Genomic DNA, 18,635 nt, shown 5'->3' with positions numbered 1-18,635 from the left:
CGCTCAGGGTCCGGAAAAGGTGGGTGCGGTGGGGCTCCGTCCGGCCAAGTGGGAGCCGGAAGCACTGTGGGGAGAAGAGAAGGAAGCGGTGAGTGGCCCCGACCACTCGGCTGGGGTCTTCTTCCAACAGCCACTACCACCGAGCCTTTCGATACTCGGCCATACCCATCTGTATCTTCCGCTTTAACCCTCCACCATGTCGTCCTCATCCCTGACTCAAACGAAGGACCCTATCCCCTTGGTCTCCTCCCTAGCCGACATTTACTCGTCCCACGCCTCCGTCCTTTCCCAATCACCACGATGGAACGACCTCACAAAGACCTTTGCCAATCACTTCAGCTCGCAGCCAGCCTTCATTGCTCGTGCTCCCGGAAGAGTGAACATCATTGGGGAACACATTGATCACATGGGATTTGGTGTAATGCCTGCAGCGCTTGAGCTGGATATACTCATGGCTGTTAATGTGCTCCCTGCTGAGAAGGGAAAGGAGGGGAGCATCGAGTTTGACCTCAGGAATACCACCAGCCGATTCGAGCCTTGCAGCTTCACCAGCGGAGTGAAAGACACCGATGAAGTCAAGTTGTTGCACCAGGGAGCAACTCGGTGGGCAAACTACTTCAAGGTAGCATGGAAGGTGAGCAGTGCTAGAGAAACAAGGAGAAGTCCACTGTCGTCATTGGCCTGCTGACACCCCTGCTTCCACTGCTATTCCACTCGCAGGGCCTCCACCCTCACCTCCCAAAGTCACTCTTGGAGTCTTCCTCGACGCCTTCAAAGATCCAAGTCCTTGTAGACGGAACCATCCCACCCGAGTCCTCCCTCTCCTCGTCAGCAGCAATGACCGTCTGCTCCTCCATCGTCATCCTACAAGCCCTCTCTGCTCGACCCTATATCTCGCGGACGGAAATGGCCAACGTAGCCATCGAGTCGGAGCGGCTAGTGGGCGTAGCATCTGGAGGAATGGACCAGTCTGCCTCAATCTTCGGCGAGCGCAATACAGCACTGCACATCACCTTCTACCCTTCGCTGCACATCGATCGAGTTGTCCTGCCCCAGTCAAAGGAAGATTGCACCTTTGTCATTGCAAACTCTCTCTTGGTCAGCGACAAGAAGGTCATGGGTCCCGTGCAATATAATCTGCGTGTGGTGGAACTACTCCTCGCCGCGAGGGTCTTCTGCAACGCCAATGACCTACCAAAGGACGATACGACAAAGACCTGGCGCAAGTTGATGGAGGTGTACTACCAGCGCAAACCTCTGCCTACAGACGACCAAGAGGTGTCTCGCATCAAGCAGGAGCTAGGAGAGGAAGCAGCTCAGATGTACCACATGTCCACCCTCGTTGCCAAGGAGATCCCACAAGGCCTTCAATCGCGCGAGAAGCTCGAGAAGCTGACAGGCTACGAGGGTCAAGCCTTCCACGATGAGTTCCTTTCTCAATTCGAGATTCGAGCACCCGATGGATTCGAGCTATTCCAGCGTACACGGCACGTCTTTGCGGAGTCCTACCGCGTCCTCCAATTCAGGGCACGCTGTCAAAGCGTCGATCAGAAGCAGGCAGGTGACAATCTCTACCCTTCCCTGGGTGCCTTGATGAACGACTCGCACTCCTCGCTCAGCGCAGACTATGAGAACTCCATTCCCGAACTAGAGTCTATCATCGAGATTGCTCGTCGCGCCGGATCACTGGGAAGCAGGTTGACGGGAGCAGGATGGGGTGGATCAACGGTGCATCTAGTACCCAAGGCCAAGGTGGAAGCGGTAGTCGAGGCGCTCAAGAAGGAGTACTATGGACCGGAAGGATTCTATGGAAAGAGATTGGAGAAGCAGCTTAGCGAAATGGAAATTGGAGAGGCATTGCTGGAGAGTCAACCCGCTGGGGGGGCTTGTGTCTACCAAGTCGAGGCATGAGTAGGAGTGGGAGTCTGAGCGCAAGCGCAAGCTGGTGGATCAGGCGGGCAGATTATACAAAGATAGAGCCCCCCTCTGAGTTTTTGCATCATATTCACGAGAATATCACATCTATTTCTCCAGCAGCAAAACCTTCGCTTTGTCTTTGTGGTCGCTTGAAGGAACATAGAAAGCTCTGGCAGCGCAGCTTGATTTGCAGTCACATCGTTTGTCTACTTGGACGAGGCTTCCTTTGGCTCCTGCACTTGCACCACCTTTGCACCAAACCCTCCCGTGTGCCCAAAGCCACCTTCACCGCGCTCAGTTGCCTCCAGAGACTGGACGGGAGGAAGAGAGAAGGGCGGATAAGGGGTGAGGAGGAAGAAGATGAAGGGAGGGAAGAGGCAGCAGTGGGTCAGTAGGAGTGGTGCGAAGGTGCTCAGTGGGAGGGAGAGCTCACCTCTACTTGCACGACAGCGGGGGTGGCAATCTTCTCTAGGACTAGTTGGGCAATCCGGTCGCCTTGATTGACTGAGAAGAGGTAGCGTGTGAAGGAAGGGTGAGCTCTTCAGTGTCTCTTCCTACTATCTCTCTCCCTCCCTCCCTGCCTTCCTACACTCACTCGTAAAATCCTCCTCTCCAAAATTAAACAACAATACCCCCAGAAGTCCTCTATAATCCTCATCCACCACTCCCGCACCCACATCAATCCCATGCTTCACTGCCAAGCCACTCCTAGGAGCAACCCTTCCGTATGTTCCCTGGGGTACTTTGATACGGATCCCAGTCTGGACCACTTTACGTCCCCCACGTGCGGGCAGGGTGAGGGTTTCGGAAGAGTAGAGGTCGTAGCCTGCCGCGAGGGCGGACCCGCGGGTGGGGAGACAGGCGCCAGGGTGGGCGGCGTCTAGTTGGACTAGGAAGGAGGAAGAAGAGGATGTGGGAGTGGGAGCGGACATACTGACGCTAGCGGTGCTGGTGGTGGTGGAGGTGCTACCTGGTGAGTTGAGACGAGGCTGTTTTGCTGGTCGAAGAGGAGGGGAGAGGGTCATTGATTTGCGAAGGGTAGTAGTGGATAGGCAAGTGAGAGGGGAGCGTAGCATGAAAGATTGTGAGGAAAATCTCTTTTGCTTTTGCAGGTGCGGTGCGGTGCAGGAAGGAACGGACAGACGGCAGATGCAGAGAAGGGAAGATGCACACACGCCAGACGCGTAAATGGACGCGTCGCACCACTGCATCTCACTCTACTGAGGAGCAGTCGCTTCACCGCCAAAAGCTGGAACACGAGGCCGCCCAATTCCATGGTGAGGCGATCGGGACGTCGACTGAGTTCTCAAAGCTCACAATTGTGGAATCGGTTCGCCTGCTGTCTACCTGGACACTTGGGCTAGAGAGCGCTGGGCAGAAGAGAGGATGCACACCATCACTGACTCAATTTGACTCAAGCTTGAGACAGAAGCTGTGTATACATTGCTCAGCTCTGGCTCTCGATCGCAACACCCACTGGAGGTATATCCCAGACTGCACCAGGGTCCTTGCTCGACTCGCGATGGTGTCTTTTCTTGTCCTCGCAGCGACGCGGATGACTAATTTCCGCCTGCAAGCCCGTTTTCGGGCTTTTGTGTGCACGACTCCACCTCCGCTTCCTCACCCGCATCCTTTCCTTCCCGTATCCGCCGCGTCTGCTTCCACCTCCATCATCCTCTGGTACCCTGCACTGAGCGCCCTGCGAGTGACTCAGTGCAATCACCCATGGCTCGACCGCCGGATGAGCGCATTCGCCGTGCATCCACGTCCAAGGCCAGCAAGCCCTCGGCATCACGCAGGGCAGCTGCTAAGCCGAGAGAGGTCATCGAGTTGGCCACTACCGATGACGAGGTCCACCATGGCGACGATGACGAAGATGAGGACATGGAAGAAGTAGAGCTGCCTTCCGGCGATCGCAGCATTGAGTTCAGTGCCAATGGAGATGGCGACGATGAAGAGATGGAGATGGAGGAGGTGAATATCCAGCATCCCTCCAGAGGCGATGCTCAGCCAGCCATACCAGACTACAGCGCCATTCATCAAAGCGAAGACGATGCGACTGCATCCGCTGGTGACCAAAGTGATACCCAAGCTGCTCCTGCACTTGTGTTCCACGACGGCAAGGGTGGACAAGGACCACTTTCTCTCACCTTCAACGAAGACCGACAGTCCAAGTCCGCCGATGCCGCCAAGAAGAAGCGGACCAATATTCTCACGCCGAGGGATCGCGCTGCCCGACTGGATGGTCACAAGCTTCATGTCCTGGCTTTACTAGCCCATGCCAAGCTACGCAATCGCTGGCTTAACGATGAAGACCTTCGCGACCACCTCTACAACATGTCCCCACAGGCTCTTCGCCAGAAGCTGCGCTCTATCCATCCCAAGAAGGTACCCGAGCAGCGTGAGAGGGTCAGACTCTTTGAGAGCTTCATGGGTGAGCTCGTAAGGTGGTGGGCTGCCAGATTTTACCTCAACCCAGATCAGGCCGCTGCTGGAGCTATTCGTCAGCCAGACCCGGATCTGGTGTCTGGAGCTTTTCCGCCACCGGGCAAGAGGGTGGATGGTTGGAAGATGGAAAGCATCGGGCAGAGAGAGCGGCGGCATCAGAAGGAGGAAAAGGAGAGGAAGAAAGCTAGCCGGGATGCGAGACAGAAGCTACAGAGCAGACAGAGCAACCAAAGCGCCCCCTCTATGGGAAACAAAGGCAAAGCACGGCGGCAGGATACAGACGACGAAGACATTCCCTCTTCGGCTCGACCATTGCCAACAGCTGATCAGACTCGGCGGCTGCTCCTCTCTCGGAAGCGCAAAGCCATCGACGAGATTGCTCTCTTCCCTCCAGGTTCTGACCCATCCCCTCGGCCCGCCTTATTACGTCTGCTTCCCGCTCCAGAGCCGATGCATTCGTCTGCAGATATGCTCGCAGCTGCCGAAGCCAAAGCGGGCTCAAGAGAGACATCCGCTCAGCTCTTCTGCGCCCTGTGTAGAGCGTTGGGCATACCTGCTCGACTGGTCATATCGCCCCAGGTGGCTCCTTGGAGCGTTGGAGCTGGAAAGGTGGGACAGACGGTCGGAGCAGTGGAGGCTGATATCAAAGGTAGCGCGGCTGCTGCACGAGGGCAAGGAAAGGCGGCTACGAAGAAGGGGAAGAAGAGAGCTCCTCCAGCAGCCGTGGCGCCGCAGAGTCGCTTCGCTCGGAGAGGCACTGACGATGGCACTAGCGATGACTTCGACTTTGAAGATGGCTTGCAAGAGGCTCAAGCTCGAGCCACCAATGGAGCCAGTGAATCGAAGTCGGCCCCTTCTTCAACACGATCCCGTCCTGCTGCGAGCAAAAGAGCTCAAAATGGTGCTAGCGGCAGCTCATCTAGACCGCTTAGCGTTGCCAGTACCGGGACCGCAAGTGCGGATGAAGATCAGCGCTCAGCCGTGTCCACGCCAAGCAAGACTGCGCCCAAAATCACACCAGGCAGCGGGAGAAAGCGAGCGGTCGTATCGACCGAAGCCGTCGTGATTGAGGACGACGAGGAGGATATCACGGCTGCGAATGGTAAGGGTGGAGCAAAAGGAAAAGGCAAGCGAGCAGCGAAGCCCAAGAAAGACGAGGACTACCGCGACGAGAAGTGGAAGAATCTCTCGGCTCCTCTTTCAATCGACTTTACCCCGAAACTCCGAGTAAGCAAGCCCCAGCCTGCGAAAGAGACGGCCCTTGAGTCGTCCAAATTCGACGATGTCTCGCCCATCGATCTAGCCTCACCACCGACGATGTGGGTGGAGGTGTTTTCAAAGCCTTTCCAGCGCTGGCTCACCGTTGATCCGATTCGAGCAAGACTCACTCCGACCGGCAACCGACAGATGGAACCACTGCCGCAAGATCGAACAAACAAGCTCGTCTATGTCGTCGCTTTTGAGGAAGATGGCTATGCAAGGGATGTCACTGCGAGATATACTAAGACGCTCCACTCTCGAGTCAGCAGGATGAGGCCACCTCCGACCAAATCTGGCGGCGACTGGTGGGAGGGAGTAGTGAGAGCAATGCATCGGCATCAGCGACTCGAGAGGGATGCGGTAGAGGACGCAGAGCTTGAAGAGGCCGCGAGCAAGGAGCCTATGCCCAACAGCGTCGGAGGCTTCAAGGACCATCCGGTCTTTACCCTCGAGCGACATCTCAGGAGGGACGAGGTCCTCCATCCCCAAGTCCAGGTCGGAACATTCCAAGGGATACCTGTCTTCCACCGCAAGAATGTCGTGACCCTCCGCTCGGCCCGGCAATGGTACAGCGAAGGACGCAAAGTCAGCGAAGGAGAGATTGCTATGAAGTGGGTGAAGAGCCGCGGCTACACCCTTGCCAATAAGCGCGCCGAGGAGCAAGCTCGAGCTGAAGGAGGTGAGGAGCCCACTGAAGGACTCTACGCACGTCATCAGACTGAGCTGTATCGAGCTCCTCCCGTCGTGGATGGCATCGTCCCCAAGAATCACTTTGGCAATATCGACCTCTTCGTCCCTTCCATGCTGCCCGAAGGCGCTGCGCACATCCCGCACAATGGCTCTGCAAAGATCGCCAAGAAGCTCAATATCAACTATGCCGAGGCCATTGTTGGCTTTGAATTCAGAAAGCATCGCTCCATGCCCAGGATGAAGGGTATCGTTGTTCCTGAAGAGGCAGAGGAGATGGTTCTGGATGCATACTGGGAGAATGAGCAACTGGCTGCCCAGAGGGAGGTGGGTAAGCAGACGGAGAGGGCGCTAAGGCATTGGAGAAAGCTGCTCAATGCGTTGAGAATTGCAAAGAGGATCGAGGAGCAGTATGGCGCTGGTGGAGAAGTCGACCCTGACGAGATCGGCGGCGCGGAGTCAGGAGCTAAGCCTTCACGAGGTGGTGGCGGCGGCGGCGGCTTCATCGCAGACGACGAAGAGGACGAAGAAAGACCTACACAGGAGCAGTCTGTGAGTCGTCTCAAGCGCCTTGAGGAGCCTCCAGCAAAGCCAACGCAGCAGGAGCCTCGGCCGCCCTCACCTCCCGTGGAGCGATCAAAGATGGCCGCCAAGCTTGACAAGTACGGTTCGGGCAGTCGTGCTCATCCAGCTGCTACCGATGCAGCTCCCTCACGCTTGAGGGTCCAAGACACGCCACAACCCGAGGAAGAGCCAGACGAGCATCAGAGCGGGGATCAAGCTGGTGTTCGGTCTCGTGACTTTGCTCAGGAGGAGGCAGAGGAGGTGGATCAGACGCCTGTCGACGGTAGTGAGCTAGTGGACGTCGGAGGCGGGCAGATCCTCTCGCTCGATGAGCTGACTAGGCTCGAGCAGGCGGAGAGCATGCCTAGCGGCAAGAGGGAGAGGAAGAGCACTTCAGCTGGGAACGGTGTAGCCGAGACTACCTCGCCAGCCAAGCGACGCAGAGTCGTCATCAAGCCCTTTGCGCAGACCCGCACCCATGCACCTGCAGCCGAATCAGTTGCCCCCAGTCCCCAGCCTTCCAAACGGCCACGTCGAGCTGCTGCCAGCAGAGGCAGACCGGGGCGCTCACTAGCTCGAGAGGAGAGTACCTCGGAAGAAGACGAAGCGGATGTTGAGGAGGTGACAGCTGCGGGCAGGGGAGCGCCACCGCGACGTAGGTCCGCGAGAACTGCTGCTGTTGGGAGGACGAGGGGTAGTTTGAAAGAGCCAGACGATGAGGAGGAAGAGGAGGAAGATGACGAGTAGGAGTGTTGTCTAAGAGTGGATCGCCGTCAAGTGTAGCATGTCTGTAAAGCATTCATCTCTCTGCAAATTCCCGCTACGGAACGTACAATTTTCCACGCAATAGTGACCACTGTAGCTTCCGTTCCGCCCCCGCCTCCACTCGTAGGGGCGAGTTCAAAATGGCCCGCCGCATGGATATAGAATGACTCGGAGAGAACCTTTCTCGTATCCGCATCGCCCCTATCTCGTCGTCGTCTATAAGCTCAACTCCTTCCTCATCCACCTTCTTCTGCTCTGCTCCATCTACCCTTCATCCTATTACGCTTCCTCGATTTGCTCATCTACTGTTTGGTGAAAGAGGCTGGACCCGCTTATCCCCCAGGCATGCTCCGCCCTCTAGTCCTACAGCAGATTCTCGATACAATCGTTACACCTCAGCCGTCGTCTTCCTCTTCCTCCTCGTCCAGTAGCAGCAGCAGCAATGCTGCGCCGCATACGGCTCTTCTAGTCTTGAAGGAGACAGGAACTCTATACGCTGCTTCATCGCGCTATATCTCTCCTCATTCTGGCGCATCCGGGGGTAGCTCGTCAGGCGAGTCAAGTTCGCAAGAAGCACCTCCGCATCCCGTCTTTCGAGGACTACTATGCTCCTCTGCCTCTTCCTCTTCTGCGGGCACATCAGGAGGAGGAGGTGGAGCCAAGCACAGTAGTCTCGAGGAGCGTAATAGGGCAGTTGGGGTGCTCAGCAGTCTTGCATGGCGAGAGATATGCGCAAGGAGGAGTGTTGAAGAGGAAGAGTGGACGGGATGCTTGAGTGTGCGGTCCTCTGTATGTAGTGACCCGATTCTGGACGATCAAAGGGTGTGCGCTACTACTAACAGCAAAACATCTTCGCATTTCGACACTACACCTTGTCGCAGCAATACGGTCTTGTGCATATCCGTCCTCTGCTTCCTCCACCTCCAACACAAAGACAACAGCGCTCCCTCTCTTCCACTTCCCATTCCCAATCTCCTTCCCCTAATCGTCCCTTGGGAGGAGGAACAGACGTAGGCTCAACTAGCATCGGGGCAGGACCAAGCCCATCTTCTTTCGCAGCTGCAGAGCATGGAGCTGAGGGAGAGGGGGAAGAGGCCGTCTTCCTCCTCGTGCTCAATGCTGCACTGCCTAAGGCTGCGTCCTCAACTTCTGCACAGGAGCAGTCGCTCGGTGAGGGAGGCCTTGTGGAAGGTACAGTAAAGGAGGGTGGGCTAGGATTGGGAGGACCGGGAGAGGACTCTACTAGCTCGATTTCTTTGCCTGTTTTGCAGGCGAAACTTCAAGGGCTTGCGCAACTCGTGGCGGATAGTCTTGCGCCTGGACTGAGGATACTGGAACGGTAGCGGATGGCTGAGCTGTCACACCCTTATGTAGAGTACAATGATAGTGAAAAAGTCATGACCGTGTGCAAGCTTGTGCAAGAAACGTATCGTTGCAATGAGAGTGATGACTAGTAGTGTACAATGATGATCCAAATCCGTCGACATCACCGCCTGCTATCTTGTCTTGCTTGACTTTCCTTGTCCTTACACCAGCGACACCCTCACGGCCCCTCCGTGCATGTGTTCCTTGATCTCTCCAAAAACTACTTCCACCTCTGCACCAACAACAGGTCGCATCTTCTCCTCCATATGAGGCCAAATACAATCCGCAAAGATTCCAAACGCGTCGAGCTGTACGCGCACGAAAGTCAGTCGGGTCTGCGGGTCAAAGCGAATCTCCCCGTCTGCAATCCACGCCTTTTGAGGCTGGAGGAGTAGGGTGGGGGAGATGCAGCCTGGTGCTGGAGCGGGTAGAGGAGTGCCAGAAGAACGAGAGGTGAGAGCACTCTCCCATGCTAAGCGCATGGCGCGAAGGGTCCAGTGCTTCCTAGTGAACTTGTCAAAGGCCTTGAGCGCTGCATTCTGGCGCGCAATCCGAGGCACCAGATCTAGCATCTCGCTCTCAGAGATTCCCTGATGGCGCTGTTGGCTCGGCGAGGCAGCAGAAGAGGCTCTTCTGTGCAGAATCGACTTGATCTGCCAGTGCGCGACAAGGTCAGAGTACCTTCTCAGGGGACTTGTGGCGCGAGTGTAGCCCCACCCGTCTGCTGCGTCTAGGAAAGCCTCCTGCTCTGTCCCTCTGAGCTTCTCGCGATCTTCAGTGCCCGTGATACCCAGGGAGATGTGCGAGACCGGGACGGTGGATTCGGTAGCACCGGCAATGTCGATATTAGCTCGCAGAATACGGCGGTAGGAGATGTTGCCGTACTCGTCCTTCATGCGATCGATGGCACTCAGCCACGCTTTCGCTCGACTGGCAGGGAAAGACTGACCTCGCAGAGGGAGGAGCAGGCGTGAGCCGCTCTTGGAAGGACCCTCTTTGCCCACGAAGGCGGCCGCGACTCGATTGGCCATACTCATGATGCTCGCTACCAGCATACTCGAAGGCTTTGCCTCGACCTTGAATGAGCTCAAAGCCAGGCCCAGTGGCATCTGCGAGAGGGGTCTCATTCTGCTCGTATCCACCTCGACCCTCCCGCCATTGAAGACTCGCTGCAGATTCGGATCCACGAGGGTGAAGGGGGACGGGACAATCATGTTTGGCAGCTCCTCGGGTGGCGGCATGACGACATTGACCCCGTCATTCCCAGCCAGGAAACCACCGTTGCGAATCCTCATCTTGTACAAGCGGCCGGCGTAGTCGTGAAGTATGCGAAGCTCCTCTGCCACTTTCGCACTTGGAGCTACGCTGGGGTCTTGTAGGATCTCGTTGACTTTGGAGTAGGTGATCACGTGGGTATTGCGCAGTAGACTCGGCCCCACGTCGTACTCCTCTATCAGACCCTGGGCATTGACGAGGGCGCTGAAAGTTAAAGCACGACTTCCATCTGCGCCAGACTTGGTAGCTATACCAGGCATTGAGTCAGGAAACATCGGTACACAGCCCAGAGGAGCGTAGATGGTCGCCCCTTGCTTCTTTGCCCGGGAGGCAGCGTCATCGTTCGGCAGCAGCTGAGAGGTGGGATCAGCAATGTGAGCTCGGATCCAGTACTTGCCCTCTTCCTTTGCAGGCTCGATAGAGATACCGTCGTCAAGCTCGTAGGCAGAGGCCTCATCAATCACGTAGACATTGGCGTGGAAGTCCTTCCTGAGCGACTCGTCGTAATCGACAGTTGCCAGGTCTGCAGACGTGTCCTGTCGAGCGTGTGTGACATTTGTTTGATTGCCCGTGTGAGACGTTTCCAGCTCCAAGACCTTCTCCAAGATATCCTTGCTTCGATCATCTCCCAAACTCCAGTCCACACTATCCTTGGGATAGATAGCAAGATCTTCCAGTAATTGCACAGTAAGCTGATGGAGAGGAAGGGAAGATGACGAGAAATCTTCTATGGTGGGGTTGGCCGAGTTGCGAAAGGACCCAGGCTGCTCCCAAGGGATATACTCGCACTTTTTGAGAATGTGCGATAAGACTATAGAGTACAAATCTCCTTGATTGAGTCGCGCTATGCTGATACCATCGAGGAGCACAGAGATGATTCTGACATCGTCTGCTGACCATGCAAGGCGAGTGGCTGCCGCTTCGGACGTGCCCTGCGTCTGCCTCACCACTTGCAAGTGACCGATGACTTTTGCGAGGAAGGATGCGACTGGACCCTTGTTCGACTTGATGTCCTCCTCGATCCACCGCTCCACGCGTTCAAGGTCATCTCTCGCGCGGCGAGACCTGATCTTGAAGATAGCGGTGGAACGCATGTCTTCCCGGCTTGCCAGGAAGATCTTGAAGTTCTCCAAGAGCAGATCGTGCGTAGCAAGTAAGCTGGGCCAAGACACCTCCTGACCCCTTTGTGATACCGCGCTCTCATCTAACTGTTGAGCGACGCTTAAGGTGGACACCTCTTCCTTGCTCTCCAGCCATTGCTTGTTGCTGATGAGAGCATACAGGCCTTTCCTGATATTATCATACTTGTGCTCTGTCTCTCGTAGGAAATCACGCAGAATGGAAGCCAATCTTGCCCTGGCTTCTCCCCGCCGAGTCTCTGCTTTTGAGGCCTCTTGAAAAGGCGGAAAGGGAGACCACATTCCATCCTCGCTCACGTTGTCGAGACCGGTGGTCTGTCCCATACCAGGCAACCCCAGTCCATTTGCATCGAGTAGCAGTGGCTCTTCGGGTAGTTGAATCTCCTGTAGCGTAGGTCGGGCGACATTCAATAGGCGGCCATCATCCTGGCGGCAGAAGTTGGGTATGTGCAGTGCGACATCACTCTCTCGCTGAGGAGTGATGTGCCCCCGAGAATCGAGGATGAAGAGGGTTCCTGCAGATGTGCCCCAGCTCTCAGTTGTGCTACCTTTCGATGTGTCTGTCTCTTCAACTGCTGCCTCCAGGTTCTGCATTGCAGTCTTCTCCACCTCATCGACGAACGGGAGGGCAATTCCTCGAACGACCTCTGAGAAGGGGAGACGCAGTTCTACGAAATCACCTGGCAGGATGTCTTTCCGAAGAATCCACTGCCCTCGATAGCTCCGCTTCTCAGAAGGGGCAAGGTCGGTGCGGGCTGATTTCTGCTGTCTCGACTTGCGAAAGGCCGGCGGCGGGCGTGTCTCTGCCCGCGAGGTCGACTGGTGTGAGAAGGCGGTGGCGGGGGACTGCCGACTCGTATGGAGCTGCCTTCGGTCACCTAGGCGAGAGTTGGATGCTGCTGAGGCGTTGCCGCGTCTTCGAGCTCTGTTGGCACCAATGTATCCCCTGCGCCCCTTCTGCCACCCGAGCAGCGACTCGTCTGGACGTCGAGGGGTTGCCCCAGCATTCCCATCTTGGACTTGCTTTTGATATTCTTGGTGCTTCCTCTCTGCTCCGCCAAAGTCGAGGCCAGCTGTGCGTAGTACTTTGCGAGTGACATACTCCAGCTTACGATCTGCTGCCAAGTTCCGTCGAAAGCGGCGCTCCTCTGACGCAATGCGCTGAGAGGCAGAGGTGGTAAAGAAAGCGGACCTGGAAAAAGAGGAGGAGGAGGAGGCCGCCGCCGCCGGCGATGACAGTGACGAAGCTGCTGGTGCGATATGGTGGACATTGTGCGAGCCCGATGCTACCGCTGACCTCTTCCATATCAGCGAGGATGCCATGATGGGCTATCTGGCAGCGAGATCGGTGGTCTACGAGGATGACGAGGAGGATGGCAGCCAAGCTTCCTTACGAATGATCATCATCTCTCGGCCGCTTCTCAAAATCTCGTCCTTCCGCCGATTGAATTCGGACTCCGCCTCACCGCTTGCTTCTTCCGTGCGGGCGGCTTCCATTCGCCCCCTCATCCTGGATTTCTCATTGTGCACAATACCCAACATAATCTCGCAGCCATGGAGCAGACGTCAACATAACCTCTTCAGTACGTCATCGCAATCACTCGAGGCTCAAGGAAGTGGCACACGAGCGGCGCAGCATCTCTTGCTCTGGCAGAGCTTCTCGCGCCATGGCAGACGCAGGCAGCGCCTACTCGGCTAACATTGCTCAAGCGAGGTCCACTTCGTGGTCCCTGCCACAGCTTACCTTCACCCAGGGGCTTCTTGTTGGGCAGCTGAGCATTATCTTGGTAGTGGTAGCATTGATACGTTATCTACTCTTCGAAGACGCCGCCCCACATCCTCTTGATGACGAGGACGAGGAGCAACCGCAAAGCGGCAAGGTGAGATGACCTACCTCCCGTTATGCTAGCAAGGCCTTGCCTTAATCTTGCTGACATCTGCACTCTGTCGATGGATCCTCCCCCCCATTGTCCAGGCTACAAGGCGTCACTTTCCCGTCTCCTCTCCGCCGAGAGCTTCTTCTCGCCAATCGCTCTTATCCCTTTCCCTCTCTTCAGCGCCTACCCGCGCTCGATCTCCCCCTCCCACCTCCGCTTCCGACGCAAGTCAGCCCTCGGGCTCAGGTCCCACTCTAGCCACATTAGCTCGGATACCAGAAGCTGTAGGTTACGATCTCGAGACTGCCGCAGACATCGATGTCGGCTGGCTGAATGTCCTCTTAGCGCACGTCTGGGAGGGGTACAGGGATGACTTTATGGCAGGAGGATCGGACAGACCTATACCGCTCGTCGAAGGCGAGACGCAAGAGGAAGAGTGGGTGGACGAGGTAGACGAAGCTCTCGAAGCAACATCGGCGCAACGGACTGCTCGGCATCTCATACAAGATATCCTAAATAGGCCGAAGCTCGAGAATGGTAAATTGGAATTTCTGGACCAGATCCAGGTGACAGAATGCCTCGTAGGAGACTCGTACCCAATCTTGAGCAATGCAAGAGTCAGGCCGAGAGATGATCAGGGCAGAGTGGTGAGTTGTCATAGAGCTGACGCCATAACTACCGTCATGGCAGCAACAGAGCTGACCAAACAGCTGTCACTCTCCTCAGCGCATCGAGCTCGATGTAGATTATACAGACCTGCTGTCTCTTTCCCTCCAGACATCTCTACTGATCAATTATCCTCGGCCAAGATTCGCAGTATTGCCTATCTCTCTCGGCCTTCGCATCACTCGCTTCTCGGGTACGATCTCGCTGTCCTTTAATTCTTCCTCACCAAGCAAGACGGCCAAGAACAAGCGATCAAGGCATTCCCTCTCTCTTTCCCTTCACCCAGACTTCCTCTTGAAGGCGACGTGTAGCAGTCTCGTTGGAGCTCGAGCAAAGCTTCAGGATATACCCAAGATTCAGCAACTCATACTGCAGCGCATCAGAGCCGCTATAGCAGAGAGGCTCGGCTGGCCCCGGACGTTCGATGTGGAGATGCCGGACTTGGTACGGCGCAGGAGGCCGAGGCGCGATCGAGGCGGGAAGAAAACAAACGCACGGGCAGAAGGAAGTCAGGATGGGTCTTTTGAGCGGGGCTACGAGCAGGCCGAGTCGAGTCGAATGGGAGGCATAGCCGAGGAGGAAGAATTGTCGATGGGCGAAGGCGCCCTGCAGGACGTGTACCTATCCAGTGGGTCTGCCGACGCCATGGACCCTCAGCTTGCTCTGCAGGCGAGAAGAAGGAGAGCAAAGGCTCGAGCCCAAGCCGAAGCAACTGCCCGAGCTCGAGCTGAGTCCAGTGCGAGGACACGTTTGGACGATGCCCAACAGACTCCCAAAGCGAACCGGACCGCCACGTCCACTGCTTTGCGCAATGGGTCTGGACCTCCACCGATGCCGATGCCCCTAGGGGCTCAAAGAGGGTACAGCTACTCCTCATCCATAGCTCAGCCTCATCTCGACACGAATGGTGTCAATGGTGTCGGCGCCGCTCGACAACGGGGTGGTCCTGCCAATGGTAACAATGGCTCTTCGCACTACACATCCATCTCCCGGCGTCCGCCCAACCCGCGATACTCCTCCACTCCGGGCCATGCCCCTTCGTATTTCAACACTGGAGCAGTATCAGGGGGAGGATCCGGCACTTCAGGTCTCAAAGCGAGAGCTAGTCTTTCGCGGGGGCAGTCTGCGCTGGAGAAGAGGTTAGGGGATGAAGAGATGGATACTTATGGAAACGGGAGTGCAGAGGGACCTCGAGGGGGAAAGTTGCCCACAGTGAGGGATTGGGTGCAGAGAAGTAACGGGGAGCTATGATGCGGATCAGCCCTGTACAGAATCTCGCAACGACACGATTACTACTCGATCAGTGCTGACAAGATGACAGTCTCGACTACAAGTGTGTTTCGCTTGGCTCACCCAGAGTCGATTTGGCTGGTGCAGGCGCAAAGGTGGTGTGGAGGTGCAAGGCGCGTTGACGGAAAGAGGACAATGGTGTGGAAATGCAGAATGTTCGTACGCAACACCCTTCGTTTACTCACCGTACGTCCTTGTTGCCACCCTCTTGTCGGTTCTCTGCAGCCTAGCTTGGGGTGTGACTTTCATCGATTCTCCCTCTTCGCACTTGGGTGGCAAGCGGGGGCGACATGACTTCCTACCAGACCTATCAGCCAAGCTCCTCCTTCTATACCCCTTCGCACCCTTCCTCCTCGCAGCGCCTCTCCTTCCTCCCACCAAGCCAGGCGTCCTCTTCCTCCTACCAGCACAGCTACCAGTCGCACTCTTCTTTTCTCTCTCGATTGGATCAAATTCAGGAGCTGGGAGGCAGAGCGGCTTTTAGGATCCCAGACACGCAGAGATTCCATAGACCTCTGGTGGGACATGCAGGCTGTGTAAATGCGCTCTGTTGGAGTGAGAGCGGAGAGATGTTGGCGAGTGGAAGTGACGATACCAGGTGAGTTCGTCGAGCCTTTCTTCTGAGAAAGTAGGTGCGTTGGTCCTGTACATGAGGCTGAACAGCTGCACACCTCGTTCTTACCGCTCCCTTCCCAGAGTTGTCCTCTGGAAAGTGGGCACATCCCATATCCACCCGACCGCCAACGAGCGAGCTCCTCAAAGATACCTACCCTACAGCTTCCGTGCAGGCACGGGTCAGGATCGATCTACCCGCCCCGACCAGCAGACCACACGCGTAGGCGGTCATGAAGATGAAGACGAGGACAACGTCGACGGTCCGCTTCATGGCGCAGATTATCCCTTACTAGAGATGGGCATGGCATCAGTGATTCAGACGGGCCATACAGCCAACATCTTCTCGGTTGCCTTCGCTCCGCACTCTTCTGATTCCAGGATCTTTACTGCAGCAGGAGATGCGACTATGAGAGTGTTCGACATCGGCTCGTCGAGCGCGGGAATGGGAACAAGGGTCAGTCACCCCGATGGGCGGTGGTACGACCGCTTTGACCAAGGCAGTGGAGGGGTCAATTGTAGGGTTCTGAAGTGCCATAGACGGAGAGTGAAGAGATTGGCGACAGAGAACAGCCCGGACATCTTTCTTAGTGTTGGAGAGGATGGCGATGGTGAGTTCCGGACAAAGGCAGGGATCAACACCAAACAGCTCGGTTGACGGTGAACCTCGCGTCCGTCTCCTCCTGTCAGTTCGCTCCACAGATCTGCGGACTTCACATATTTGCCGGACCAACTGCCCCCGCCCTCTCCTCCATTCCTTCACATCTCTCTACTCCCTCTCCCTCTCGAAGCTACAGCCCTATCTTTTCGCAGTCGCAGGCGAGTCACCCTATACATACCTCTACGACCGCCGCATGATCGGCCGAGTGATCAAAGACGAGTGGGGCATGTCGATGACCAACAGTGATGAAGCCCTTCTCACAAAATGCGTCAGAAGGTACGGTCTACCACAAGGCAGTTGGGATGGCGACTGCTCGGTACAGGACGAATCCGCTAGGAGGCCAATGTCGAGGACGAGCCATATCACCGCCGTGAAGATCAGCGAGCACAACGGGAACGATTTGATCGCTACTTACTCCAACGGAGCCATCTATCGCTTTGGCATCAGAGACGAAGAGGGAGGTCTGCATCATGTGCAGGATAGATTGCCTGTTGGCTGGGAGACAGGCAGCACGGCTGCTGCGACTGGAGGAACGAAAGCGTCCGGCAGAGAGAGGAAGAGAGGATCTTCGTCTTCCTCGTCGGGGTTCCCAGCGATCCCCGAAAAAGAAGCCGTCCACACGATACCATCAGCAGGAGGCAAGACTTCTACTCGGATCCTGGCAAGACCAGAAGCCCAGGACGCAGCGCGGCGGTTGCCCTCCGCTCGCCTATCAGAGACTACTGCGCAGATGTCTCAAGGCCCCCGTGAGCAGGACTGGAGACGAGCTTTCGTCGACGAAGAGGAAGAGGATGAGGATGAGAGTAGTAGCAGCGGAAGCGAATCGCCTACCGAACAAGAGGCGCAGGGCTTTCCTCTGTACCAGCAACTCCTGGCCGACGGGGAAGCCGGTTCCCTGGAGATGTCATCCTCCTCGTCTTCATCCGAGGCAAGCTTGGCGTCTGCACAAGAGGAGGAAGAAGGGGACTCAGTCGAGTGGGAAGATGTTGACAGTGATGAGCAGGGTCCTTCCCGAAGACGAAGACGAGAGCCAAATTGGTTCAACGATCCTGAGGTTGACGATCTCGTCATCGACTCCAATGACGACTCCGAAGACGACGACAGTGAGGGAGATGGTAGCGACGATGACGCTGAAGACGATGGGGATGGGGAGTCTTTCAGCGACAGCGAAGAAGATAGCGTTTCCTCCTCGGACCCAGATCCAGATGTGGACGACCCTCAGTACGCGCAGAATGTCCGCCAGGCCTCTCACAATTATGTGCCAATCGTCTACCCTCGTAACCCGCGATATATGGGTCACCTCAACAGCGAGACGGTGAAAGAAGTCAACTTTCTAGGTCCACACGACGAGTATATCGTTAGTGGCTCAGACGACGGGAACTTCTTCGTGTGGGACAAAGCCAGTGGGGAGCTGCTAGGCATCTGGGAGGGCGATGGGTCCGTGGTCAATGTCGTCGTACCCCACCCTACCTTGCCTGTCTTGGCTGTCAGTGGCATCGATGACACAGTCAAGCTCTTTGGCCCTGTCAGTCGCTATACTGCAGGTCAGAGCAGCGAAAAGGGAAGTAAGGATCTTCGAGACATGAGCCGCATGGCCGACAAGGAGACCATCGTCGAGCGCAATACCTTTAGACGTCGGCGCAGTCATGGCATGTTCGGCATGGGCACCGATGATGATGAAGGCGACGAGGACGAAGATGGCCTCGAGGATGAGTACGAACGTGAAGACTATCTTACGCGCTCGGCCTTTCAGAATGTGTTGATGCGTGCGAGCATGGCAGCTGGAGCGGGGCCGGGCGGGGAAGGGGGAGAGCACCCTGCATCACACCAATGCGGACCTCAGTGAGGCAGTACCGCCTATCATCGCTCTCGAGACGTACAGTTCACAGTACTTGTTCCTCATTGCATCAATACATACCACACCATTTCAATCTAGACTACTTACCGCCTATTCGCTGCGCTGCGTTCGGCCGTCAGGCAAAAGTCATTTCGGTCCAGAAGGCCGGAAAAGTCGCCGAGTGTGGCTTGCGTGCGGCATCGATCTCCACTTCCGAGCAATGCGAGAGTCGTACCCGCAATCTCTCCTTATCCTGTGTCCTTCTCTAGGGG

At 56.3% G+C, this 18,635-nt stretch overlaps 7 protein-coding genes across 7 annotated transcripts; 5 read left to right on the top strand and 2 right to left on the bottom strand.

The window, feature by feature from the left end:
• The first annotated feature begins 133 nt into the window (after positions 1-133).
• Positions 134-2,049, top strand: BCV69DRAFT_263188 (Galactokinase). Its single transcript, XM_025490731.1, has 2 exons — positions 134-634; positions 721-2,049. The coding sequence occupies exons 1-2, from the start codon at positions 197-199 to the stop codon at positions 1,909-1,911; spliced, it is 1,629 nt and encodes a 542-aa protein (XP_025345815.1). The 5' UTR covers positions 134-196; the 3' UTR covers positions 1,912-2,049.
• BCV69DRAFT_284955 (dUTP diphosphatase) lies at positions 1,680-3,062 on the bottom strand. The gene is made up of 3 exons (XM_025493230.1): positions 2,513-3,062; positions 2,351-2,421; positions 1,680-2,228 (listed from the first exon to the last, which is right to left on the bottom strand). Exons 1-3 carry the CDS (start codon positions 2,940-2,942, stop codon positions 2,124-2,126), a joined length of 606 nt encoding a protein of 201 aa, XP_025345814.1. The 5' UTR covers positions 2,943-3,062; the 3' UTR covers positions 1,680-2,123.
• A 486-nt stretch (positions 3,063-3,548) lies between these two features.
• Positions 3,549-7,722, top strand: BCV69DRAFT_284954 (Rad4-domain-containing protein). The gene has a single exon (XM_025493229.1). It carries the CDS (start codon positions 3,643-3,645, stop codon positions 7,621-7,623), a length of 3,981 nt encoding a protein of 1,326 aa, XP_025345813.1. The 5' UTR covers positions 3,549-3,642; the 3' UTR covers positions 7,624-7,722.
• Positions 7,723-7,986: 264 nt separating this feature from the next.
• BCV69DRAFT_301133 (hypothetical protein) lies at positions 7,987-8,984 on the top strand (the record flags this gene model as incomplete). Its single annotated transcript, XM_025494530.1, has 2 exons — positions 7,987-8,430; positions 8,523-8,984. 2 exons carry the CDS (start codon positions 7,987-7,989, stop codon positions 8,982-8,984), a joined length of 906 nt encoding a protein of 301 aa, XP_025345812.1.
• A 183-nt stretch (positions 8,985-9,167) lies between these two features.
• BCV69DRAFT_295228 (RNB-domain-containing protein) lies at positions 9,168-12,803 on the bottom strand (the record flags this gene model as incomplete). Its single annotated transcript, XM_025493899.1, has 2 exons — positions 12,613-12,803; positions 9,168-12,568 (listed from the first exon to the last, which is right to left on the bottom strand). Exons 1-2 carry the CDS (start codon positions 12,689-12,691, stop codon positions 9,168-9,170), a joined length of 3,480 nt encoding a protein of 1,159 aa, XP_025345811.1. The 5' UTR covers positions 12,692-12,803.
• Positions 12,804-12,937: 134 nt separating this feature from the next.
• On the top strand, positions 12,938-15,284 carry BCV69DRAFT_263181 (hypothetical protein). Its single transcript, XM_025490730.1, has 3 exons — positions 12,938-13,300; positions 13,396-13,944; positions 14,024-15,284. The coding sequence occupies exons 1-3, from the start codon at positions 13,088-13,090 to the stop codon at positions 15,212-15,214; spliced, it is 1,953 nt and encodes a 650-aa protein (XP_025345810.1). The 5' UTR covers positions 12,938-13,087; the 3' UTR covers positions 15,215-15,284.
• Positions 15,285-15,543: 259 nt separating this feature from the next.
• BCV69DRAFT_301130 (WD40 repeat-like protein) lies at positions 15,544-18,372 on the top strand (the record flags this gene model as incomplete). The annotated part of the gene is made up of 3 exons (XM_025494529.1): positions 15,544-15,851; positions 15,950-16,476; positions 16,556-18,372. The coding sequence occupies 3 exons, from the start codon at positions 15,544-15,546 to the stop codon at positions 18,370-18,372; spliced, it is 2,652 nt and encodes an 883-aa protein (XP_025345809.1).
• Positions 18,373-18,635: the final 263 nt, after the last annotated feature.

This window comes from Pseudomicrostroma glucosiphilum, assembly GCF_003144135.1.
Source record: "Pseudomicrostroma glucosiphilum strain MCA 4718 unplaced genomic scaffold BCV69scaffold_15, whole genome shotgun sequence".
NCBI lineage: Eukaryota > Fungi > Basidiomycota > Exobasidiomycetes > Microstromatales > Microstromataceae > Microstroma > Microstroma glucosiphilum.
This window is presented reverse-complemented; position numbering and strand designations above follow the sequence as displayed.